Source organism: Manduca sexta, chromosome 24 (genome assembly GCF_014839805.1).
Source record: "Manduca sexta isolate Smith_Timp_Sample1 chromosome 24, JHU_Msex_v1.0, whole genome shotgun sequence".
In the NCBI taxonomy this organism is placed as follows: Eukaryota; Metazoa; Arthropoda; class Insecta; order Lepidoptera; family Sphingidae; genus Manduca; species Manduca sexta.
Window position 1 is genome coordinate 12,142,066 of NC_051138.1, and position 27,448 is coordinate 12,169,513.

Below are 27,448 nucleotides of genomic sequence, written 5' to 3' on the forward strand. Positions count from 1 at the left end.
ATCGATGATTTATGCGTGGAATGTCCGACAAGTATTCAAGACGTGCAAACTATCACCCGGCCGAACGAACTAGGTATACTGAACTAGACAATATGTTTTAATACTCCTGTTATGACAAATGTTTGTGAAGACATGTTATGCAGCAGTTACTGCTGAATTGATTTGCGTGGGTTAGGACTGGCTTTATATTTGAATAACTACTAACTAACTAAGTAGGCTTCTTCTTTCTTAATTTAGTTAGATTAATATTATAGGCTATTTTTACCCTCAAAGCGAAAACCTGAACTTTTCTAAGATAAAAAGTAGCTTTTATGTAATCCAGGACATGGTCTATTTCTTTGCTAAAATTCATCAAAATCAGTCAAGTAACATTAATAAGACGTTATGTATGTCTTTAAAATTCAAACAATACTCAATAATTTGATTACAAGTATACAAGTATAGTTTGATTAGGATATTAAAATTCCTCGCCATATTGTGGTAAAATATGGAAATAATTCCTAGTAGTGAATAAAAAGAACAAAATCAAAGGTCTCTACAAAGCAGGTTATGTTACTTTTAAGGCTACATTCATATGTGTTGACACTCGTGCCAGCCCTACATTGTGCCAGATTCCGTACCTTTGTATTCCGTCGGGTTCACGGGGGATGGTTTTATGGCTACTCACACACCGCCAACATCCCACTACACTGCCGCGTCAATTTTCTGATACTTCGCACACCCTTTCTTATTGTTGTTGTGTTTGAAATTGCGATGTTACTTGATATTGTAATAATTGGTTTACGGAATAGATTTAGATTCTATCGTATGTGTTAAAAGATCCATCACCAGGTTTAAAGAAGAATAATGTTTTCTGAAAGATGAATTGAAGGAAATAAGTAGGATTAAACTTTCTTTCCATGTGCGAATGTGTGTAGCCAGAAATGGGAGTTCAAGAGTTTATAAAATATTTGGATATATTTAGCAAAATAGGTCATCGCGTAAGAACGTGGCACATTACCGACTGTTGTAGAAATTTCGGTTTATGAGGTAAATATGTGTGTACCTACTTCCTATAGTATACAAAATGATTCTATATGTTTTTCGGAATGAAGATGTTCATATACATATAGTTTTTTTTAAATTTATTTGGTCAACCAAAATCATACATAATTATTAATATGTTTTAACCAATATTTATACTAAATATAAAAACGATACAATTTTGTTGCGTAAGTGTAACATTTATTTTAATGTTGGCATAGCATGCACAAGTTTAAAGTTTAACGTAACCAAATATTTAATACATGACATTCCGTATACAATCATGGATTTTTCAATGCAAAGCGTAAAACACTTCACCCAACCGTTCTATCGTATTATGCCGTAATGATCTTGTTAAAATTGATCATGTAGCATTATCGGATTTCAATACATTGAACCGCGTCGTTTCGACCCGCTGCCAGCAATTAAGTGTAATTGTATCGACTAACCGTACACAAACATGTTGGTTCCCTACTGTTAACCGATCATTGTGTACAAAATTAATTAATTAGAGCCTTCCTTTGTGTTAAGTTATCTGTTATAAAATGTTGCAGTGTGGCTTCGAAGTAGGTTTTTACAATGTTACAAATTATTGGAAATTGAATACTTAAAAGGATAAATAACTCCTTATTAGTAAAATAAGCAGTGCTTTAATAGTATGTCCATTTAATTCATTGTAAATAATACAATGATTTAGTGTTTTTTGACCTTTCATGGGCAAGAGCCAAAAATCTTTGAAACAGGGTATAGTATATTATTATAGAAATGTCACTGAAATTGTTTATTATCTTGCCCATGTTTCACAAATAAAAGATCTAACGAAGTTTTGCTAAGGAACATTCTAGAAGATATCAAATAATCAGATGACCGTCCTAACCATATACATGTATAATTATGAAACAAATCAATATGAGTGTGTGTCAGATGAAAAACTAAAATATTATATTTGAAAATTTACTTATTGTTATTTAAATACTCTCTGGATCTTCATATGTCTACCTTTAATCAAGAATTAAGCAAATAATTGTGATATTTAAATAAATTGTGTCTATATTCTTCGGACCGGACTCTAGATGATTACCGGTGGATTGCAAAAGTTTTTGAGTTGACGCATAATCGATACTTGGCACGCAGTAACCGTCGCGCTGTGGGCTTTAAAAGTTAGCGAATATTGTTTGGCCCTTTCATTTGTACCGAACTGCTCGTGAATATAACTTTTGGACTTTCTGTATTGATTGATGTACGGCCGGAAGATTAGCGAGCGAGGCCTAAAAAGGGTCCCGGTTGTACATCGTGCGATGTCGCTCGTTTAAGCGTGAGGCCCGGGCGGTTGCCCATTTCGTCTCCTCTCACCTAAGACCGTCACTAATTACTAGCCGTGAAAACTCATAATAATTATAGAGTACTTGACTGATATTGGTACGAGGATTGTAAAAAAAGGTGAAAATAAATAAAAGGTAGAAATAAAATTTTAGGCCTAAGCAACATCAAGGTTTCTTCTTCAGCCGATTTTAAGTGAGACAGTTGTAGGTACAATCAAAAATTAATTTATCAACAAGCCTGACTGCAACATACATCTTTGTAAATAATTAGTTTTGGTAATTGATTTAAATTTCTAACATTGTGTCGTGCTACGGAACGGGTCGTGAATAAAAGGAAATGTTTTGTTCGATTGAATTTAATTCAGAGTTGTACTTCTAACTATACCGTTCAATAAATTTCTATAAGATATTATGAAACATAGTCATTCCGTCACGTCTGCCTGTCTGAACGTGATAAACTCAAAATTACTGAATATATCGCGATCAAAAATATTGTGGATATATTTTGAGATCCCATAAAGTACATGGTTTACTTTATCCCGCAAAAAATCCCAACAAAGTTTAGTTAAATTTAAGTTTTAGGGCAGTCTTTGTTTATCATATTTTCTGGTAACGTGTGTATTTACGTACCAACACACCACTTGTGAAAAATAATCCCAACAAAATGTAGACTAACGAGGGGCGCGAGCGTCTCTTAACTGTATCTATGATTATACAGTATGACAGTTGTTTTGAAGGGGAAAAGAGAGGATAGGACAATTTGAAATCAGAGATTTGATCACATGTAAATGCTAACATAAGACGGTGCTGAAAACGTGTTTTGGCTAAATATATGCGAATCCAATTGATGAGAATTGGTTTATTAGTTTAGTGGAAGTGTATAGGTGTTGAAAACTGTAAGTCCCTGTGTTAGATTTTTAAAGAATACTGTGTGGGTTTTTGTTTTGTGATTTTCCTAGAATGGGATCCCAGTTACAGTTGTAATTGATTTATTCTGCAAAACATGCATAAAAACGTTTGTTTGATTTGAGTCCACTTTGGAGTGGGATTATGGTGGGGTAATCATCATTACGCATCAGAATGAATTGTATGTTGAATATTAGCGATTGTATTCATACTATCGTGTGAAGTCTACCAGGTCACACTAGGCCAGCGTGGTGGACTAAGGCCTAATCCCTTTCAGTAGTAGAGACGGCCCGTGCCCAGCAATGGGATAGTATATGGTTAGTACAGCAATAGATAGTGGGTATAATACAGGGCCGATATATAATATAATATACTCTAACATATCTGTCACGACGCTTGTCAGTTAGTTTTCAGTCTCTAAAATAAAATTGGTCTCCCGGAGACATTGAGTTATGGCGCTACGTAAACTCTGCACGGCAATTTGTAATATCGAAAACATTGCTGTAGTATATCATAAATCACAAAGACCCATAATATCTAGAATCTGTTTTGCCTAGCTTTTTTGGGCGTAAAATTACTCCTTATCAAAACAATATGTATTACTATTTTTTGCTCGCGGTTTCGCCTTTAAGGAATTTTTCGGTTTAAAGGAATTTTCTGGGATAAATAGCCTATGTGTTGTTTTGATGTATAACCAATATTACTGTAAAATTTCACCCAAGTCAGTTCAGTAGTTTTTTCGAGAAAGGGGAACAAACATAATATATATATCCATCCTGACAAACTTTCGAATTTATAATATTAGTAGGATGAGACCCTGTTTAGATGCCAAGACTTAGCCACGCGTTAGCAAAACCCGTTTTAACCACTACACGTATTTAGAATGAAGGCGAATAAGGATGGAAGAGCCGGTAGGGGTCGACAGCACCGAGCCTTCGTATGTCAGTTATTGGACATTCTTAGTAGAGGCCAGGTCAAAAGTACCCTGAACTGGAGGGAATGCAAGAAAAGATTGATAAAGGTGTAGGAAGCGAGAGATGTATGCCAGAATTGGGCAAAGTGGCAATCCATAGTCTCTGCCTACCCATATGGAATAGAGGTGTGATATCATGTATGTGTAACGCGCACTAAGCAAGCGTCAGCGTGTGAACATCTCGATCATCAAAATACATGTAGTTGTTAACGCGCATCTGAATGGAGGCTAACTGCTTCGTAATTTTATATGCTTATCCTATTTTTTCTCGAAGTGTTAAGCGCAGGCGTTATAAACATTCAGCTGAATCTATATCCGTTATATGGTGTGACAAAAGCCGGTCTGTTGCTGTATGAGGTTGAATAACCTCAAACGTCAACCAAATCTGGAACACAAATTCCAATTCCGGACAATTTACTTTCAATTCCGACCAATTTACTTTCAATTCCGACCAACTTACTTTTTTCGAATTGAAAAACTCCCGGATCAACACAGTTCAAGTAGAACTTTGTAGAATTAAGGCAATGCCCCAAGCAGTAGTATGAATCTCTGTTACGCCCATGTCCTTCACAATGTGAATAGCGTGTAGCAATTGCAATTCGTCCATTATTCACACTACTGGAGCATGTCTCAACCCGAGCTGAGAATGTTACGTAAAGCAAGTACTAGTTTATTCGCATTTAGGCAAAACATATGAATGTAAAGCGAAGATTTCAAAAAGTAAATTAGACAAATTCAAGCGCATTAGTTTTATAAGGTTCGTATCTATGTAACCATTCAATTTTCGATTGTATCATTTTAATCCGGGTTTTGTTAAACCATTCTCGTAGCAAAAAATACGAAGTGTCTGAAGTTTAATAACACCGGAATGTGTTTTCATACATTATTCTTAATATATTGTCAATATGTGCATATCACCGTCTACGTTATGCATTATTAAGAAAAATACTGCGGAATTGCAATAGACTAGGTCATGCCTATATTTCATTATGGTCATTGCGATGTACGTATTATACGGCGAGTATGTGGAATAAATTATCACCAAATGACATCAGTGAAGTGCCTTCGCGTCGGCTGTGTGCAGTCATTTCTTCAGTACCTACCATCAAATTTTCAATGAATTTTTAATGTGATTATAACGTTATGTATACGTATTTTTTGGGTTTCCAGTCATTTTATATGGAAATAAATAGGATTTTCAACGATTCAACATTAAATTGTGACGGAATATAAATTTTGCAATGAAAACATCGCCGTTCCACTTTCAAGATTCATTGTTCAACTAAGTTGAATGTTGCCTACTCTCTATAAATATACAAGGGTTTTTAAGGATTAGAGTTAGGTCAGAAAAAGAGCAATTGGATTACCTGATGTTATTTATCTTCATTGTATATAATGTCTCCAGCTTTGCTTTGGAGGGAAGTAAAAAAATATATTTCCAACTTCGCCCTACCCTTCTATTTGATTTATTTAGGGTTAAGACTATTTAGTGTTACTTGAGACTCCCGAGCTTCACCTCTCGGTATCCTAAAATGCGTGCCACTGCCGATCTTGGCTTACAGGCGTTGCAGTGGTGGATGTGAGCGCGAGACAGTCTCGTATAAGCGAAACAGAGGTTCGGCGGATTTGCTTTCACGTTTTCGTAAGGAACCAAATGTATTCAATTTATGACAATCGTTTCCAGATCGTCGAACTATTAAGAGTTAGATGCGCCACGGGTAAGAATTAATGTCGGGTCTGTATGACCATTTACTTAAATACCTTACTCCTCTTTGTATAATCGTGACCGTAAACACAAAATTGAGGTGTAGTAGGTTATCTCGTAGAATTTGTTATAGACCTATATATCATTAAGGATTAAAATGGTTCTTATTTTAGTGTAGTAAGTTATTTAAATAAAATTTCTGAATATGCAAATAAGAACAAGACACATGATTGACGATCAACCAGAGATACAATACTATTTTACACAGGAGAATTTAACATTTCTATGCTATTTTTGCTGCAGATTTAATAACTTGTCAAACGTAATGATTTACTAAACTTCCCTTCAGTTCCATGTAGTGAGATAAAACTCCTATCATAATTTCTGACACAAATTCACACAACTGTAGTTAATCAAATTAAAAAAACAATTTGCTCTACCCCGACGTCGAACTCGGTTTCTTAGCCAAAGTACACACACACAAATGAGACTATAATATAGAAAATATATTCATACCAATCAGTGTTATTGATCCTGTAGATAAACTAAAATCATTGGGCAGGGACTAGGCACGGTGCTGTTTCAATAGATGAGACCTAGATTAGGTCTTGGAAGTTTGGATTTTAGATTAACTAAGTAACTAAAGGCAAAGTTGGCGCCGTTTCAAACGTAGAGAATGACACGCTTCGACGCGGGGCGAAGATTTCCGTCAATAAGTATACCTGATCACGAAGGGTTCCAGATGATTTTTTGCTGTATTTCGTATTGTATTAATGTAATAAAGAATTGAAAATTGATTGTTGTGATAATATTAGATTGTTATGATATTAGAATTTTGAATTTTTAAAGAAAATCATCATAATGATGTTTAAAGTTCTCAAATTGTTTCTTTGCTGATTTTATAATACGCATTAGATATAAGTTATTTCTTTACTTTGCGACGAATCCTCATTTCTAAAACCTATTACATTTTTAAAAAAAATGTTTTTCTTCTTGCCGATTTGTTCTCTAGGTTTGATTTACTGAATATCTACCACCTTTTTCACAGTTTTCAAGTAATTTTATTTGATATAAATATAAATAGTATTCATTTACTATTTAATATTTGGGAGCATAGATTAATGTCACTTTTATATTTGGTCGGCTTATACATGTATCTAACGATTAGAATTTATTTAGAAGTCACGAAACAGGTTCTAAGTTCAATATATTTTCTAGTGTCATGCCCGGCGCCCCTCAAAAACCGCGACTTCGTGCTGCAGCGTTCCTGGCTGGACACGGGAGATGAGAAGATGATTCTCAACCACTCCATCTTCCACAAGGATTACCCACCGAGGAAAGGATTTGTTAGGTAATGTACTATTTCCGGATAAATAACAAATCATATATTAATAGAAATGTCCATTTGTAGACATAAATCAGTCCTAGCCGAATTTCTGTCTCGGCGGCCCATCTCAACAGAAGTCAACCCGATACGCCGTATATATCGTGCACAAGTGTGTGCGCAATACACAGATGCACTCTCTGTTCCTTCACTCACATAGTCCGTGAGACGGCAATTCGACATGACCGGAGAGGGATGAGGCACAGGACCATTGGCTTTACGTGTTTTCGAGGTACAGCGGTATCACACCATCAATCTCCTGACTCCAAACAGCGACTTCGTGTTCAACTTACACATATCGCGTACGCATTACAACTATGTCACCGAGGCAGTCGTACACATATTTATATAGAGCAATAAAAGAAAGACTCGCCGGAAATGGTACCAACGTGGAATACCTAACTAGCTTATTAGCTATGTCGACACAATATGCCATCACATCCTTAGAACTTTAATGTGACATTAGCTAAAAAACAACTGTTACAGGGCAAATGAACAATAAATAGATAATAAATCTAAAAATACTTTAAGATTAATTAAGATCGGTTTATACATAAATCAGAAGTATAAATTTTGAGATACAAGTCCCTTTAGTTCTCGGAGTGTGTCAAATAATTAGTATGGTTGCAGGGAGCAAAGAATCCTTCCTCCTAGTGCCTTTTCTTTCTACAAAAGCTCATAATTCTCTGTTACGGTTCGAGCCGCAAATAACACCTAGTTTAACACGTAAACAGTTTCGTAATTTCGTGTGTACTTACTGGTCACGATCACTCCGAGAGTTTTTTGTTCCTCCAAGGCCTCAACTGTGCTCACGGCTGACAACTTTTCACGTCGTGAGATGTACTCTTACAAGAGTCCATTAAAACTTTATAAACTGAGAGATAAGTTATTAGGTTGTTCGTTGGGGTAAATATTCTAAAACGTGTGAAAGTATAATCAGCAGTTGTGTTGTTAATACGTTTAACTACTCGTTTATGTACGTCCTTTGGAATAAATACTTATTATTAAACCGTTTAAGAATCCTTGACGAATTAAAGTTTTGTTTTTTTGTTTCAATTTCACAATTTAATCTGATTAAAAGACACGAAACGAAAACAAAACACTGGTCGAGTCATAAAAAAGTTCTATCTTTTTTTATGCTTTGTTATTTAATTAAATTTACTGGACTGAATTTAACTATTCAAAGGGTTAAGAGGATTGTTGTGCCGGATGTTATATTGTTTTTTTTATTTTAAATCTTTTTTAAATAACGATTTCTTCGCCACGAGCCTCGGTCATTAGCTTTTACTAATACCTACTCATTGGTACCATTCTTTTGAGCCCATGAACTCTTTATTTGCTGTCAGTTGCTGAAGAGTTGGATATCATGCTGCAACGTCAGCTCAAGGTTACCTTGCCTTAGAAATACCACCGAAGTAACTTTATATGAAATTTCAAATTAATTACTTGTCAAAATAGTAAAACAGCTGATCATCTTCAAAAGCCTGAATAGATCTTCCTTAATTATAGCTAAGAACTATCCCGATCACATTATCTCGATGCTTGCTGCATGCATTGCATGATGCAGCTTTCAAATAAAATCGTATCAAAATTGGTCTTTTCGTTTGAGAACTACCATGCTACAGACAACACAGAGTTATAACAGCCCTCTAATTCTGTCGGGGGTTAAAAACCAAACAGTACTGTTTCAATGTAGTATTAATTGATACTCTATATCAATATAACTTGAGCATTAATTCTAGATACTTTTAACTTTAGTCTGTGGCCGTCAAGATTTTTTTATTTGGTTATCCAATAGTATAAATGTTTCGTTAGGTCGGTCGGCATTGGCATATCAATCCGCCCAATATTCATTTGTGACCCATCAATAGACTCACAGTTTGGACAATACTGTACTTGATAATTATTACTATATTAAATTAATTAAATACATTGTCGTGGCGACTAAATACAATATAAATTATAATTCATATTTTGGTTTTAAATATTTAAAATTCTAAATGCGGCCTCGTATTTCCCTCGGGGACTCGTTTCTGGCAATAGTGGCACGAATGACAGTATGCGTCATTACATGTTCGAATAAACGTGTAATGTTTCCAGTACGACAACCACATTTAGTGACGAGGTTAAGTACTGAACTGATGGTGGATTAGCATCAGTTCAGTCTATTCTCAGCTCAAGGTTTTCCGTATAAACCATTAATCATATTATTAACTCAACTGCAACGATGACGACTTGAACGATGAAGTCTCGGGTTTGATGCTCGTAAAGTGATATTAGGTTTTTCTGCTCAGTATCAGAACTTGTATCTGATATGGCGATGAACCCGTATCTCATCATGGGACGGAATACATATGGCGAAAGTGGGTGCACTAGTTATGCCTCTGCAGAGCCCTCAAGGGGGTAAGCAGAGGTGCAATGTATTATGTATTAGATATTGTTTGTGTCATTATGTTGTCCGAATAAATGATTTGTATTTGTATTTAGATATGTATTAAGATAAATGGCCTCAATATACTCATTACATAATCAATATAGATTATGTCAAAATCACGAATTGATCAGTCCGAATGAACGTATAATGGTCATTGTATATTACATGATCAATCAATCATAAAATTACGGATTGAACTGATGCCAGACTGACCGTGTAATTGTCACTTAAGTTGGCAACACACGCAACGATCAATATTTTTTTAACCAGCTTTTTGACACGTGCTTAATCTTGTTTTGGTATTAGGACGTAACCTACCTTCACCTCAGATGTGATAAATTAAAAATCATTTTAGTATGAAAGTTAAACAATTTTTTTTCTAAATAATGATAGCAAATTGCATCTGACATTCTCTGCCGTGTTATAAAAAATATATTTGATTATACCATATCAAGTATCTATACATTCTTAAAGATTTAAAATGAATAACCACGATAAAAAACCTATGTGCGGTTGTCTCTAATTACTTCTTTGGGTCTACAGCTTTTTGTATCCCTAAATGCGGTCCTGTTTGACACCATGACACAATCGCGATATTTTGTAGTATAAAAAACTTTTTAAACAATAATTACGCAGCCTTCAAAAGCCACTAAAAACCCAAAAAATATTATCTTTACCTATATACTGGTTACTCATTTAGGAGTCAGTGTCTAATAAAAATTAAACATTGTTTTCGTACATTTGTTCATGTATTTATGTAGCTTAACTAGCAATTAATTAATGACCTATGTTTTATGGTTTTTGAAGGCGGTATATTTTTTAAAAAGTTTTTAATTAATTGCTTTTTTGTGTTAGTAAAATTCGGTATACTTTGAGGATATCATAGTTGACATCATTTTAAGAGTTTTCTGATGTATCTCCGAAGTCAATGGTCCATAAATAATGAAATTTATATGAAACTACAAGAGAAACACCAGCTTTCGAATAAAGAAAGAACCATAAAAATCGGTTCACCCAGTTAAAAGTTCTGAGGTAACAAACATAAAAAAAAATACAGTCAAATTGAGAACCTCCTCCCTTTTCTGAAGTCTGAATAACTGGCTACGGTATCTATACTTACAACATAACGTTGTATTATGTATGTATCTAGAATATAAAGATAAAAATAGGTTGTGTCATAAGTCCTTGTTGTTCGCATGTTGGCGATGCAAAAAAATTAAGTCGAAGTAAATTAGCGAGGGGTTACCATCTCTCGTCAGTCACTATCTAGACCCTACATTATTTACTATCGCTAGCCATCTTTAGCTAAAGTTGGGTCCTTTGTCGTGGGTCCGGGGTATCCGGAAGCATTCTCGATCCCCCGGAACAGTCTCACGTGCGCAGCAGCAGGAAACCGTAGGTTTTAGTCAGAATGACGGCCTAAAATTGGTAGGAACTCGACACAGAGCATCTAGACGTCTGGGTCGGAAGGCCATTGTGTCCGGCATAGCCATTCTTCCACTCCCTAGGTCCAAAAATGACATTCCAAAAACATAATTAGTAATAATAAAGAATAACATAAATAAAAAATAATTTCCCAGCTAACCAGTAAACAACGCAATTAAATACTCGAACACTGACATTTCCAAAGCATAAACCCAAAACGTTGAATTAGGTGCCGGCAATTGGGCTGAAGTATTTTCAACTCTATTGATACACTTAGAATATCAATTTAATTGCGGTGCGCGCCATCGAAAAGCTCCCACGAGAGTTGTGAGCTTTCGCTCCACGCCTCTTTATAAGCTTTAATAAACCCGACGAAGTATTTAAAAGTTATTTAAATCGAAATATGTGAAATATTTTCCTTTGTCTCTGAATTTTGCGAATATACTGTTAAGTTTTAAGACTTCCCTCTTGTTTCGGGCTACAGACTGAGTTGTTTTCAGTACATATGTGTAAATGCTAAGTCGTTATAGTCAATAAAGAGGCTCCTAATAAAAATACAGTATAGTGTAGTAAGAGTGCTTAGTACGTATACTTTTGTATTCAATGGATAAATAATTACGTGTTTCAATTCGCAGCTTATTTTCTGTACTACACTACTAAATGTTAATATGCGTAATGTAATTATTTTAAAAATAAATTGAAACAATAATATTATTCGAGAACACTGGAGTAATATTAGACAGTTAACACTTATGCAAAATAATTAATTAACATTTATAATATATTAGAACTAAATCTACATAAAGATATTTCGCTGAATTATGCGTATTAATACTATATTCTTTGAACATAATAATTGTATTTATTTTCAATTTAAAAACTAATTCCAATATTAGGTAAACCAATCACGTTTCACAACCCAAGTCCGCTACCACTAAATATTCTACTATATCCAGTGAAAGCATCGTCCTAAAAATATAAACAAAGACAAGTTTGCCAACAGTTTTCCGAGATAAATAAGCCGCGGCAAAGCCGGCCGTCGGCTTTCATAGCTGTTTGAGGCGGTCTCGGCTCCGTTCTAATGCGCTCCACAGAATCCGCTTTAAATAAAACTTTGTGCTGCTAAACGCACTTCACCGTTTCTGTATGGTAATGTAAAATTTTGCAATATAATATTTTTGTAATCTCAAGATTTGAATTCAGAGTTTGGATAACAACGTGTCCGTTGTGTGTGTCCGTACGTCACCTGGGGCCGTCATTGAAAATCACTAAGGGCCAAAATATAAATAATGCTATCAGTCATGCTGGTACTGCAGCAAGCAGCTGAATGAGGGTTCCCATTGTTGGCACAATGGGTATAATTGTGTTATATTCATTTATATTTTTTGTTTTGTTTTTTTTTTATCTTCTTTATTGTACATGTTATACTAATATTGTCCCAATAATCAACTCTTTCTTTCTTTTTCTTTCAATATTAATGTAAACTTTCGTTGAGCGTTGGTGATTATTTAACAGTTATACCAGTTTAAGAGTCATAGGTTTAAATTGATATAAGTTAGGGTTATCCATTACACGTTACTTTCCTTACTTATGTACCAGAAAATAGTATTGGAAATCCCCGCGATATTCATATCTGCAAAATATGCTAAAGGCGTCCATTTTGAAAATAATCACGCTTCGCCGCTGCTACATAAATAAACACGAAAATAATTTCGACCTCAACCAAAACCACTTATAACCATATTATACAATTTTATTCAGAACATGCAGTGAAACGTAGGCGGGTCGGTCTCTCATCAGTTTATTTACTCAATTTGCACCCACTTAACAGATTAGATAATGAAATGGCGTGTCAATCCGCGGCGGAACGCGACGCGACCTTTGTCTATACCGCGAATCACAAATAATATTAAGCTCAAGTCAACACGCTCCGAGAAATCGCTAAAGGGATTTGTAAATGATCAACATTTTTGGCTGGAAAGTATTGCACGGCGAAATTACGAGATTGTCTGAGCATGTATAAAATTTAATAAAAATGATAACATTCAGTATTGAAGCTCTATATTGCACGATTGATCGATAGAATACTAACGATTTTGATCAGTGTACTGGACATTCCAGGCATGTCGTTTTCCTAGCTATATATCATCATCATCAGCCACATAAAGTCCGCTGCTGAATATACCACCTCCCCACCGCCAAAGGATTTTCAGTCGGACCTTCGAAAGCGGCCTGCGACCAGCATGTTCCTGCGACCTATATCAAGTTGTCTAAACATTGCCGTCAAAATGTTAATCGTCAAATCCCATAAGGTCGAATAAATCTCTGTAAATTTTATCGACATGAATAAATCTCTGTGCTGGTCGGTCAGTTATTTCATTTATAAAGGAATCTAGACTACTTTACTTCGGAAAATGGATGGGCTCCCACAGGACTGGATTGTATCGCCTCATGATAAGCGCAATAATACAATAAGTTATACATTTTAGTAAGTAAGCATTATAGTAATAGTACATTTTACTAACACATTTTAGCCAGGGTAACTAAAAATAGTCAATATTAACCATTTACATCCGGAAGTTTGACGCAGTCTAAGTTGCAGCGCGTCCATAATATGCTATGTAGCTTTATACTCCGCACACAAACGGAATTTGCGCTAAATGTAAACTCCATGTAATAGAAAACGTCTAAAATTTTATTCAAAATACAATCGCATTTTTTATTTACTTGAATATGTATTTAAATTTCATTTCAGTGTTATTTAGGTGTACAAAGGATGGTGTGTTCCAAAAATATTTTATATTATACATTTGATTGAAGTCTTATTCAAGAAAATTCCAGTCACGACTCATAAGAGAATAATAAGTCTTTTTATGATCTTAGAAATGTTATGTACAGACAGGAAAATGAAGTTTTTGTGTAGTTGATTCCATATTTTTTATTCTCCTAAAATACACACACCACATACAAACTAACTTTTATCCCCAAAGTGGTAGGCAGAAGCGAAACTGGTGCACCCACTTTGGGACGTCATTCCGTCCTATAATGTGAAAGAGGACGAGCCTATCATCTATCCATCCAATTTATATAGTTATTTGAAGTTTAGACAAGTTTATAATACCCAATTTAAACATAATTAGGCGATGGATTATAAGGGCTTTGTTATTTTGAACATTAAAAAAATCCAGGAGAATATCGACTTAATACAGCGTATTTCCAAACTGTTTCAATAAATATAATTTTGTTTTAGCTTGAATATTTTTTATCTTACCATACCTGATCGAATTAATACTACTAAGGCATGTTGTTCCTATAATCCTTTCTTTTTTCATATATTATACGAACTCAAAACCTATCAATAATAATGAGTACAGGCTTGTGTGTGGTAAGATATATTTTATATCCTCCCGATCACCTTACACAAGGTGCTGAAACCCGCCATAGTAACCCACGTAAGTGTTGCATCTCCGGGATCAGCCAGTGTATCCGGTTCCAACAGGCCGGCATAATTGTGTCGATTGTCGGTGGGTACTTAATCATCTCTCATCAGTCGACATTCTTTTGGACTCACTCAGCTTACCATTAGGTGCAGTACCGTGCCTTATAAAAAATAAGGTTTCTTTGTCTTGTTTTCCAAGAGTAATGTGGATGTATATCACCTTACTTTAGTGGCGACGCATATGGGTTGTGAAAGAAGTTCTAAAATCTACTCACAGGCAATACTTTTTATAGTAAAAACTATATGGAATATGTAAAATGGTTAAGTCTCACCACACAATTGAGTCAATGGAATTTAGTGAACATGTTATCATTTGTTTCGTTTCGCTATACGAGTACGATTTTCGTACAATAATGATTCACACGTCGCGTATAAAAGTAAATACTTTTTTTTCTTTTTTATTTAAAAGGAACAGAAAACAGTTACACATTGAATAAGTAAAGCGTGAATTACACATGTACTGCATTAATAAACATGTAACCAACACCACAGTTTAAAATATTTCGACGCTAGTCTACGTGCCATTCACGCTATGTTCAATTTAATTAGTTTTTTGCAGTTTACAAATGTTCTGTACTATTTACTTTAGGGCCTTTTATGTGTACAAATACCCGCAATGCAGATCTGCAACGATTTACATCTGCAGCATCCATCGTATGAATAATAGGTTGCATCGATTAAAGTAACAATGGTTTTATTGATATTCTTGTTAGTTGGGGGTTACAAAGAAAAATATTATCTGATCCACGAATACAATTTGCTTGGTACGTTACTAAACTTGTTACGTCTTTTAATAACTTTACAAACAAGCAAAAGAAAAACATCCGTCATGCCTCTTAGTTAGGCAGAGTTGCAACCAGTGCAACGTATCGCCTTTTGCATTCCGTTCTATGATGTGATAGGGGGCGAGCCTTTCGCCATATTGGGCACAAATTCCAGATTCCGGGCTGACACTGAGTAGTAAAACTCAATAACCCTTTGCCTGACCCGGGAATGGAACCCGAGACCTCAGCATTGCAGACGTAGTGTAATACAACTATGCCACCGAGGCAGTCAATAATACTGTACATACAAAATTATTGCATTGGTGCTACAGTATTCCATACTTGAATAATTTCCAATACTTTTTATTTATTTATAGATTCCTTTATGTTAAAAGAAACTATATTTTTTCCAGAGCGTTGTCTCTTCTTACTGGATTCGTGGTTCGGACAAGATCAGGGGCTGGCAGCTGGCTGGGCTATGTCTCAAGATCCGACCCTCGTGGGGCATTACCGGCGTGGCTGGTTAACAGGTATGAAGATAATTCTATCTATAAGAAACTTAGATGTGAAGACAACATACGTTGTCGTTTTATTATAATAATATACCGCTAAAATACAGATAATTGATTTAGAGAAATATTTTATAACACCGGAATAAGGATTTACAGAGTTTTTTGACGTGACAAATATTCTAGACTACATTAAGTTACTAAATTATGCAATATAGATAACATCATTGCGATAAGAATAAGGACGCCACGTCGCCATGTAATTCCGCATTTTTCAATTACCCAGGGTGACAGCTCAACTAGCACCTCGACTAGTAAACCAACTCCACGCAGCAGCGCGTCGCTACCCTGGCTGGAAGGCACTCACAGACTTGCCCTACCACAAGCCATGGAGGCACCCGGAACAAGTCCCGCCGAACAGGATCTCTTTAGCTGATGTGAGTAAACTTAACGTCATGATGATTTGATGGTTGATGGTTGATGGTATCAAAGGTGATTTTTGCCGTAATAGAATGATAACGTCAAGCGATATTTAATAATAATAATAATAATAAAAACGTTTATTGCCAAAATTAAAACTATTACAGAAATTAAAAAAATAAAAACAAAACAATCTTACAAATAAAAATGGCAAAAGGAAGTGGCTCAGCTAACTGCTGTCTGAGCTGTGAAACTCAGCCAGCGCTGGTTTTCAGCCACTTCTGGCCCCTTTGGTGTTAGGCGGGGTTAGGACTAACTGCTCCTCCATTCGTTTTTAAACTGCTTAGGTCTAATAATATCAGTTAAAATTATCTTTAACAAACATAAATCCATAATCTCATTCGTATTAAAATTATCATTTGAAAAGAACAATAGTGTGTGTACATGTGTGTGCGTTTGTGTGTGTGTGTGTTTATGTGTATGTGTGTATGAGTATGTGTGTATGTGTGTGTGTGAAAGTGTGTATGTGTGTAAAAAGCATGGTAACTTTTGGTTTCTCTATACATTATAATAATTAATTCCGTTTTTTATTTACTACTGCTTGAAGGTATGGCTTTAGGCTTAGGTTTTTCAGGTACGAGAATTTTTTGACGTTTTCAGCGGCAAGTTGTTTCTTTAACAGAGCTGATTTATATTTATATTGATTTATATTTATATTTATTTTTAATAATATCGGAAGATGTTCGTTTTCTTTATAATATTAATTTGATGTTTATATAACGAGTATACTAAATATATATATTACTAGCTGACCCGGCGAACTTCATACCGCCTGACAGTCGATTCTTTAATTATATTTTTTATTACTTATTTTGCTATTCGGGACACCGGGTCAGTTAGTAAGATAAAAAAAGAATAAAGAAAGTTGCTAAGTCAAACATTATGTCAAAAAATAAAAATTATAAAACGCTTAAAATTCTTTCCATCGTTCCATCTAACGTCACTCAATTGTTTTGCCTTCCCAGAACCCCTCAACTAATACTTAAGTGTTATACGTGTACGTACTTTATGGTACGGTATTAAAGTTCAAATTGACTTTTAAGTATTATTACGAATATTTTGTATGGGAATATAAAAATGTGTTGTTTTTAGACTTTTTCAGGCAATTTAAATTTTGTCTCTCCGTAAGAACTATCCTCGTACTTCAAGGAATATTATAAAAAAAGAATAAGAGAAATAGGTTCAGCTGCTCTCGAGATTTGCCCTTAGCAAGACATTCAGCTATTCATTTTTATATTATGGATAGGCCAATTAACAGCTAATTCTTTTATTTACAGTGTGTAGATCCTGACGCACCACCTCCACCGGTAGACCCAAAACCAGACACGTCGAAAACAAAACTTGAAGTGCCCCAACCGAGGGAGATAGAGAGCCACAGCATTGAAGACCTTGGCGACATATCATCAGAATTTAGCGTCGAAGTAGAAGAGGACATACCAGACCCACAAGACCTTAAGAAGAAAGGGAAATTCTACAGGCTCGTCAAGTCTATGAAGAATAGACGGAAGAGTGTTCAGGTTGCAAAGAGCGCTGATAATTTAATGGATGGTAAGCCAGAGGAGAAACCGGAGAAGAAAAAGACCTTCAAGTTCCATAGAAGATTCAGCTTGAGTAGGAGGGAGGATTGAGCTTAAAAGTGTTGTGAATATGGTTATTGTTAAAGATAACGCGTGTTACGATTGTTTTGATTCGCATGTGAATGTTTCAAATGATCCACGAACATCATGTTACAACATTTCTTATCTATATCACAAACTCGACAAATGGCTTTTGCTTTTACCCAATATTACAAGTTCAGCAAATTCTTTACACCAAATATGATTTAAACAAATAGTTTATCACTATCGTTTTAAACCCAACAACGTTTATATACGTTTTGCGATGATTGTTATGGGTACTTTACGAATGAAGTTTTTATACGTATAGTCCTGCTAACCTGGAGTTAAAGAAATGTATTATTGTTATTGCTAAAGTAATTATCATATATTGGCAAATCTGATTATAGGTATACTTATATCAGTGTTTATTGAAGTTATGACTTTAGTACAAAAGTAGACTTATATATTATGTTTTTTAAAGGTGTGACGGAGTGTAGCATATTCAATTGGTTAAACTGTACATCCGGTTCCAACAGGCCGGCATAATTGTGCCGTCTGGCAAGGGGTGATCATCTCTCGTCAGGCGACATTCTATTGGTCCCCGTTCCATTTACTATTAGGTGCAGTGGGATCGGTATGCCGTGCACGTATGAAAAAATTAGATAAACAACATTTCTTAAATAACTTATTTTTATGTAGTGATTCAAACAGTAGTTTTATTTATGAGAGAGATCGTTAGAGAGGTAAAAGTATAGAATAAAATAAATGTAAGTTGTTGGTGCATCTATTGTTATTACTGTAGCAGTTTTTTTTTACTTTGAGCATTTCTACATTAAGCAATGCGTACTGTTCAAACCTGTTTGAATAATGTTAAAAATGTATTATAAAGCCGAACACACAAACAGAGCGACATTCGAAATATTTTATATATTGCACAGCAGGTCTTCCGACAATTTTTAGCAGTTAACAATGTTTCATTAAATTATATATTAAAATCGATGAATTGTACATTTTACGAATACAATGCCTCGATATTAATATAATTATAAATACGCTTCTATTGGTAAATTTTGCAATAAAGCTACAGTTAATTTCCCTTTAAGATGACTTTACAGTTACTACAAATTAATGTAGGTACCTATTTCATTGTAATCGTAAAATATACTTAGCATAAAAATAGTGTATAACTTTGAAAATTATAGTCAAATCATTTATATTCGGGGTTTCATGTTGAACGTTACGTCATTTCTGCGGTATCCAAAATATAAAAAAACGAACGCATTTTAAATCTAAACCAAGATTATTTACAAACAAAGTCAGACAATGGTAGTGTAAAAAGGTAATAGCTTACAAGAAACGGTGCGAAAATCACGTAATTCTAAACATTACAAAAGATTTTTTTCTGTCCACTGAAATGATTCCGGCTTACATGAAAAGATTTTGTTTAATAAAAATGCCTGTTTTTGTACTGTGATAGGCGAAGTTTTTTTGCCGTCAGGTTCAAGGTTACTCAAATCATTGCATTGTTTGCGGTCTACGAAAACGATACGCTTTGAAAAAATTGTGACTGTATGATACAATCTCATACTTTTCATGTTTATAGAACATGTAGAAATGTTGAACACAAATTTAAAATTAGTCAATCTTTAAAATAAATCTTTGATCTTTTAATATTAGTTTTTATATGTTGCCTACATTTCGGCAAATATATAACGTTAATCTTTATACTAATAAGGTTACGAGCCCTATTCCGTATACGGGGCAAATCCGCCTCTTTGCAATTCCGGGCGTTCTAATCGAAGGACAGCTTTGATAACTATATAGATAGAAGCTCTGAAAAATTCCCGATTTATCTAAACCATCTATGAAAGAATTGCAAACAGACGGATTTGCCCCCGTAGACGGAATAGGCCCTCCTGGCCTTATATCGTTTTCTTTGCTATACCTACACAATACGCATTTTCCTTAAAATCTCGACTACGTTTACAGTGTGTGCCTTTACTCTTTATCTGTATTCTAATTCTCTGTAAACATGTTTACTTCGTTTAGTGTTTATAATGTTTTGTATGTCGTAGCAAGATTTATTACTAAAAAGTACAGTTTGCGAAATACCCAAGTTACTGTTAAATCATAAATTTTCCAACTAGAAACACAATAATCCTAGGATTTTTTTAACATGTCAATACGTGTGTTAGCCTGGCAAGGGCTGGCTTATAAAGATACACCGGACTTTTGGATGAGCGCTGTAGGCACTCGTAGCCCTTGAAAATTAAGCGACCTGAGGGGAACCGGCTAACAAGTTACGCACCGCGGCTTAGTACCTTCATTGGGGGAGGATGAGCCATCAACGATTATGAATTCTAGGATTATACATATCATTGTAATATAAACATACTTTCTAAATATTATGTAATATAATCGAAATTATTTAAACATACTTGACCATAATGAAAGTATTTGCCAATCCATCTACGGCTTAACAAAACTTATAAATAAAACATGCTACATGCACGAAATCTTCAACATGTTTAAATGTATTATATTTTAATTGAGAATTCGTTCCACGTTATTAACAAACGCTATAGTGATAGTTTTAAAAAAAAAATACGACATATTACCTAGTCAGCCACAAATGTAGCTGAATAAAATCATAATATCAAATCGCGTATACATAATAATATGTAATATGTAAGTTTATATGAAGTAAAATTTTCATGATCATTAATAAAGGGCATCCGTTTTATTTTATTTTTGTTAAAAGCACAAAAGTGTAGAGACATTTTGAAGTATTAAATATATTCAGCTGCTTATGTGATTGACTGTACTTTGGAAATACGAAAATTGCTGAGATGCCAGTTTAATAATGTTGATATATTAGACAATTAAATTAAATCATTTACCGTCATTTTCATAAACGATCCCCATCGCTTTCTCGATCCATCTCAGAATGGACCAATCAGAACAAAGTTTTTTGTGACAGACTTACAGTTGAGTTATTTTAATTGGTTCATTCTCGGAATCGGATTGAGATTGGGATCGCTTATTGAAATAGACGTTAGTAATTTTTTTTGTTACATGTATTTTTTATTTTACACAGATATAGTTTATATGAAGTCCATTTATCGACTCACTTACCTACCCAAAATAATGGTGGTTGTTTCCGTTCAATATCGTGCTAATTTTTACAAAAAAAGTTGAACACCACGATTATTCTACAGTAATATTATTTTTTGTCATTTTATCCAAAACATCGGTTTAAATAATTTGATGTTAAATGTGTTATTGCTTAATAAAATCGTCTATATCGATAAATATATCAAGTCTTATAACCATTTATTATACGTATTTACGACACATTGTAATCTTAACTTCTCTTATATAATTTTAAAAAGATTTTATTAAATTTCTATGAAGTATTTACGTGCTCAATTTTGTGTAGTCATTTCGTCTTAACTTTAGAATACTATTTAATTGTACTATATAAGTACTATACACATTTATTACTATGATTATTTACCGCTGTTACTGAACTATATATATTTTATAATAACCAAATATTTATTCAGCTTGAATTTTGTGTACATTAAGTCGAATCTTAATACAGTTGAACACTTTATTATCGTTATCCTAAATTTTAAAGGATATCTTTGATACTGACAGCCTCGTTGGCGTTGTTGTATTACGGTGCGACTGTAGTGGAGGTGTCGGGTTCGATCCCCGGGTCTGGCAAAATGATATTAGGTTTATCTACCCAGTATTAACCTGGAGTCTAGAAATTGCGCCCCATATAGCGATAGCCTCGTCCCTTATCACATCATGGGACGGAATATGCGGAGCGAAAATTGGCAGCACCAGTTGCGCGTCTGTCTACCCCTTCTGGGATGAAAGGCGTGAATGTGTGTATTTTCTGTACGCTCTAAATATTATATACTATAGTATAAGGGCGGTCTAGAGGTACGGAGGCGTGGAGATAGCTTTCTGCAATCGTTAACGCTAACGGATTTTGTATCCATACGGATACCATATCTTATCGATAAATCTATCGGGTGGATATAATAATGTCAGCGTTAAAGATTGCAGAAAGGCATATTGGGTGCGACTCCCAGTAACATGTTATAAAGGTACAATTTTGTTATAAGAAATATTATTAAGTACCAACTTTTCTTTTCTAATTGTCAGAGGTACAGCTGGAATAATTGAAAACATTCAAATCATCATACCTGGTTCACGTTTCTATAATTACCACGGTATTAACTGATGGTAATACTTTACCTTTATGCAACTATTTGCCTTATTATGTAAGCCTGTTCGACACGAGTAAACAGTAGAGTCAACTACTACTGTATCAGTTTCAAGTAATCTACCAAGTTTAATAAATTTAATTCACTTTTCTCTACCAGATCTGTTTACATTGGTATAGTTAGCAGTGTCAGTACTCTACTGTCCTATGCTATTAGTCTACTCATGTACAAGAAGTTTAATGATAAAAAGGCCGTCGATTTTTTTACACGATTTATAATTCTGCGACATTTGTTCACTTAGCGGTCCATATAAAAAATAACTGTTAAACAAAACAATAAACTAGATAACGTGATGTAGTGTATTTATATTTACATCTTCATAATGTAATATATTATTTCGCACTTTCTTCAGAGGGGAGTACACGAATGTGCCGTCTAATGACGCATGTTGCAACAATAAAAAAAAATAACGCCTGACACAAAAACTGTAAAAAGTAATAAACAAAACGTGTTTGTCCTATATATACATATATTTAGTACTAGCTTTTGGACGCTGCTTCGCCCGCGTGAAGGAGTTTTCCGGGACAAAAGTCCCACTAAAAAAGTATGGTAAGGTTTGTCTAACTGCAACGGTTTAGGCAGCGTACGCCAAGATAGCAATTATTTTCCGACTTACTTGATATGTATCGTTATATTATAACTAAATTGCACAAAATCACTATAAATTATAACCTATGTGTTATTCTGATTTATAACCAATATTACTGTAAAGTTTCATCCAAATCCGTTCAGTAGTTTTTTCGTGGAAGAGAAATAAACATACATACATCCATCCTCACAAACTTTCGCATTTATAATATAATTAGGATTGTATCTACTAATATTTTGAGCCAAATGTCCTCGCGTCGGGGGACCGGTAAAGAAATATTGTTATCGCACCGATCAGGGTTCGGTGACAAATAGACACATAGATAAACTTTTAATACCTCTCTTTTACCAGGACTTAATACGAATAATACCAAAAAAAAAAAAATATAAACTTCAGTTATTATACAATTATCTAACCTTAACTCAGTTGGAATGTATTTAGTATAACTTATTGGTACTGTATTAACAACAAAATAATATGTGAAATGATTTATAAATAGAATGATAAATGATTGAAGGCCAAAGAGAACCACCAAGAACCCAGTTATCATTACCTAATTATTACATATGATGATTGATAAACAGTAGCTTTAAAAAGTTTTCTATTACTATTTTCTTAATATAAAACCAGGACACATTTTTTCACCAGGATGATACAATTTATTCTCGAAATGTACCAATAAGGTCATTGCGAGAAAAAAATATTAGACAACTGGCTTTCTTACACTGTCTTGAAATAAGAGGACTTCATAAAACCGCGCACGTGTACTCTTACCTCTAAACAAATATAGGATATATGTCATGAGCTGTGTGAGCGATGTTTATAGGCAATGTTAATGTTCAATTTGTTGAGCCAACTAGCGTTGTATAGATAATAATTATAATAAAGTACAATGTAACGGCTGCGCGTGAGTTTTATTTCTCACATTCATTTTCAGGATTATTGGAAGGATTGGCCTTGGTCGCGTTATTGTGTCACGGGAAAAATGCCTTGCTAAAGTCTTCATTTCGATCCCGGGTCAGGCAAAGTTATATTGAGTTTTTCTACTCAGTATTAGACTGCAGTTTAGAAATTGTGCCTGATATGGTGACAGACTCGCCACCTTTCATGGGATGGAATAGACATGGCCAAAAGTGGGAGCACGAGTTGCACCTCTGTCTACCATTGCGGAGATAAAGGCTTTAGTCTGTGTGTGTTTATTTCTCTTAAAATATATCATAATCGTTGATGTCTCGTCCTCCCCTAGAGACGGTACTGAGCCGAGATCCGTAACCCGTTAGGGGGTTACCTTCAGCATAAGGGCTTATTTTTTTAAGGTTTGCAAGCACCTAAAGCGCTTAACCAAAAGTCCGGTGTGTTTCTATAAGTGAGCCTTGTCAGGCTAACAACGTAAGTCATGTTAAAAAAAATCGAAGGACTTGATTCTGAGGATTGCTTTATATCATTGATCCCCAAAGTGATCCAGATGGACCCCATGAGACTCGACAGAGGTCAACATTGGCGTGACGAAAAAGTGAGGGTCCATAATTCGTAAGTGGAGTTCGACGAAAATTTATCCAATTTAATAATGGAAAGAATAAGTGCTGAGTAGAATGTCCCCTTTTTTGGTTGGTGATCAAATATGTTTTTAATCAAAAAAGACTTGTACGTGGGCAGAGTTGCAAGCGAAGTATATAATAAAAATACCCAAAAGAAGTTTTATTACTTTCCACGGATTTGTTTAAAAGAATTCCATCAACATAATATACTACAAAACAATTTGGTTGTAAATTATTAGCATTGAATTACGGCTTGTGATTGTTATGTTTTTGTAATTCGGTATAATTTGGCTTAGGGAGATAAAAAAGGGTTTTTTTTTTACCAAAGGAACTAACAAAGCCGTTGATGAAATGAAGATTGAAAAAAAATGCTTAAACTCAATTTTACTAATATTTATTCAGATTAATAAGCTTTATGGCACAATGCACTTAATTTTATTAGCGCAATAACGTTAATCCATCAATAAGCAATAGCAGCCAGATACAGAATCGATTAAATATATGGAAACGTTGTTTGTTTGTTCATCACTCATTGCACATTGATGAAAGTTATTATCTTAATCCAACAGACTGTTGCTATAGACTGTTGCTATAGACTGTTTCCAATATACTGACTTATAATACAAATAATTGAAACTGAAAAAAAATACGATTCGTCGATTGGTGTTTGTAGGATCTACTATCAACTTATTCTTCTGAATCTTGTGTTAAAAAGCGAGTGTTGGTGATTGCAACATAAAACACGGACTTTAATGTCAGCCAATAAATTATTTAAAGGGTCTTATTTTCTATGCCAAACGTTATTTTAAAAGTGTGTAACAGGCACGTAACGCACCGCGTCACGTTTAAGACAATAGACATTGGCATACAGAATACCATTTTAAGCAAATTTCACTAAGATAACACGACCCGGCCGAGTTACGCGTTTACAGTGAGACCCTAGGAAAGGTTTTAACATCTCTTTTCATTAACTTTCATTTGCGACAGACATTTTCATGGGGCTCTATCTGATAGACTTAGGGTCTAATTTTCTTTTAATAATTAAATTTTCTAATGGACAATGGCAAACGAAATGGCAAAATACAATGGTGAGCGTAGGGGTCATATACGACGCCAACGATTTTATTTAAATACTAGCTTCCGCCCGCAGATTCGCCCGCGTGGATTTTGGACTTCAAAAATGGAGCCGATCGCGAACGTTCGAGAATGTTCGTTTTACGAAGCTACTCGCTAGGTGATTTGCTAGCCTCTAGGTGCCAAGCAAGCCGCCTGCCTGTGCGTTCACGACCTTATATATACAAAAATAATCCTTATAGCATGATTCAGTATTCACGCATGATGGCTTATTATTAGCGTATTTCATGTATTACTTTGGTGTTTCTATACCGATTTCTATGATTCTTTTTTATGGAATATTTAATAATGTTAACTTTTTTAATTAGGGATGACTGAGAGTGTTATAAACGTATGAGTAGACAAATATAATGAGAAAGCTTCGAACTGCTAAGCTATCGGGAGTTACACGTGTTATTGTGAGTCAACCATAAAAGATAGACATATGCTGTCGTGGGATATTTTTTACATAATTTTAAGGAGAACATTTCCGTCATACATGATTTCTGTATAGCTTTAAACCATTAAGATTGCACACGCGACGGAAGCTTAAAAAATGGAGTAACTTCTCCCGTTTTCCCAACATTTCCCTTCACTGCTCTGCTCCTATTAATTGTAGCGTGATGAAAAGTATACTATAACCAGCACAGGAGTATGACAAATAATTGTACCAAGTTTCGTTAAAATCCGTCGAGTAGTTTTTGTTTCTATAACGGTTATACAGACAGACAGACAGACAAAAATTTTACTAATTGCATTTTTGGCATCAGTATCGATCCCTAATCACCCCCTGATAGTTATTTTGGAAATATATTTCATGTACAGAATTGACCTCTCTACAGATTTATTATAAGTATAGATATAGATATTTAGGTCTATTATATTTAAATTTAAGTTTATTAACAGTTATGCAAAGTGAGACCCCTAAAGCTATGACAGTCATATAACATTATTGCTAAGCTATAAAAAAACAGCGTAACAATGGAAACAGCTCGCGTGCGTAATTAACTGACTGTCAATAGATTACCAAGCAATTAGTTTTCAGGATTGGCGTCATTTAAATTTGTCGCGGTCTTGTATCAGTGGTCAGTGTCCTTCAGTGTGCCACCGATTGCAGCCACAACCCTAGAGTGAAGTGATTTATTGTTTATTGGCGGGAAATATTATTTTAACAAAAGATAAAAAGTTTTGTAATTTGAAAATCGAATTCTATGTGATGGATTTAAGATTTTTATGAGTGAGAAATAAAAAAGGTAACATTCCAATTCTGAATAATATTTAATTCATTTTGATATTGTTTTAATAACTATTTTGGAGTAGGTATATATTTTATTCATAGTTCACTATAGCAAACAAGTGGATTTCATATTAAACTGTTAAAAATGTAAACATTTCTTTTTAAACAGGTACTTGCAAAAAACAAGTACATGAACTTAAAACATATACATATTCTTTTTAATTAAGGCGATACCTCAAGGTCCATTTTCATACATTTTGTTTCACCTTTAATCTGGGTAACTAAACAAGTATTGGCAAGTAAAGAATTTAAATTCACGTCTAGTTAGTGATTAGTTCTCGCAGTTGAAAGAAAAACGTAAAAATAATTAATAATCATGGATATTTCTGCCTTTAAAATTTCGTCATATTAAATTATTATCTAAATGCCACCAGCGATCGACATGCAAGAACGATTGTCATTTTTCTATAATAAGTACCTACGTAAAGCAAATATTATTTGGATAACAAAAATCGCATATTTGTAACAAATTACTACAGACCATAATGCGATATGAAAATTTACATACCATGGCTACACATCTGCCTACCCTGCACAGGGAAAAAGGCGTAGTATGTCCTACTGCAAATAGAAATTTATAATAATAGG

At 34.5% G+C, this 27,448-nt stretch overlaps 1 protein-coding gene across 1 annotated transcript in view; it reads left to right on the plus strand.

The window, feature by feature from the left end:
- Positions 1 to 23,923, plus strand: part of LOC115443051 (START domain-containing protein 10-like) — a 50,036-nt gene extending 26,113 nt beyond the window's left edge. Inside the window, exons 3-6 of the mRNA XM_037442518.1 lie at positions 7,148 to 7,280; positions 15,849 to 15,965; positions 16,231 to 16,381; positions 17,702 to 23,923. Coding sequence (XP_037298415.1) covers positions 7,148 to 7,280; positions 15,849 to 15,965; positions 16,231 to 16,381; positions 17,702 to 18,052 — 752 coding nt within the window. The 3' untranslated portion in view covers positions 18,053 to 23,923. The remainder of the gene's footprint in view (positions 1 to 7,147; positions 7,281 to 15,848; positions 15,966 to 16,230; positions 16,382 to 17,701) is intronic.
- Positions 23,924 to 27,448: the final 3,525 nt, after the last annotated feature.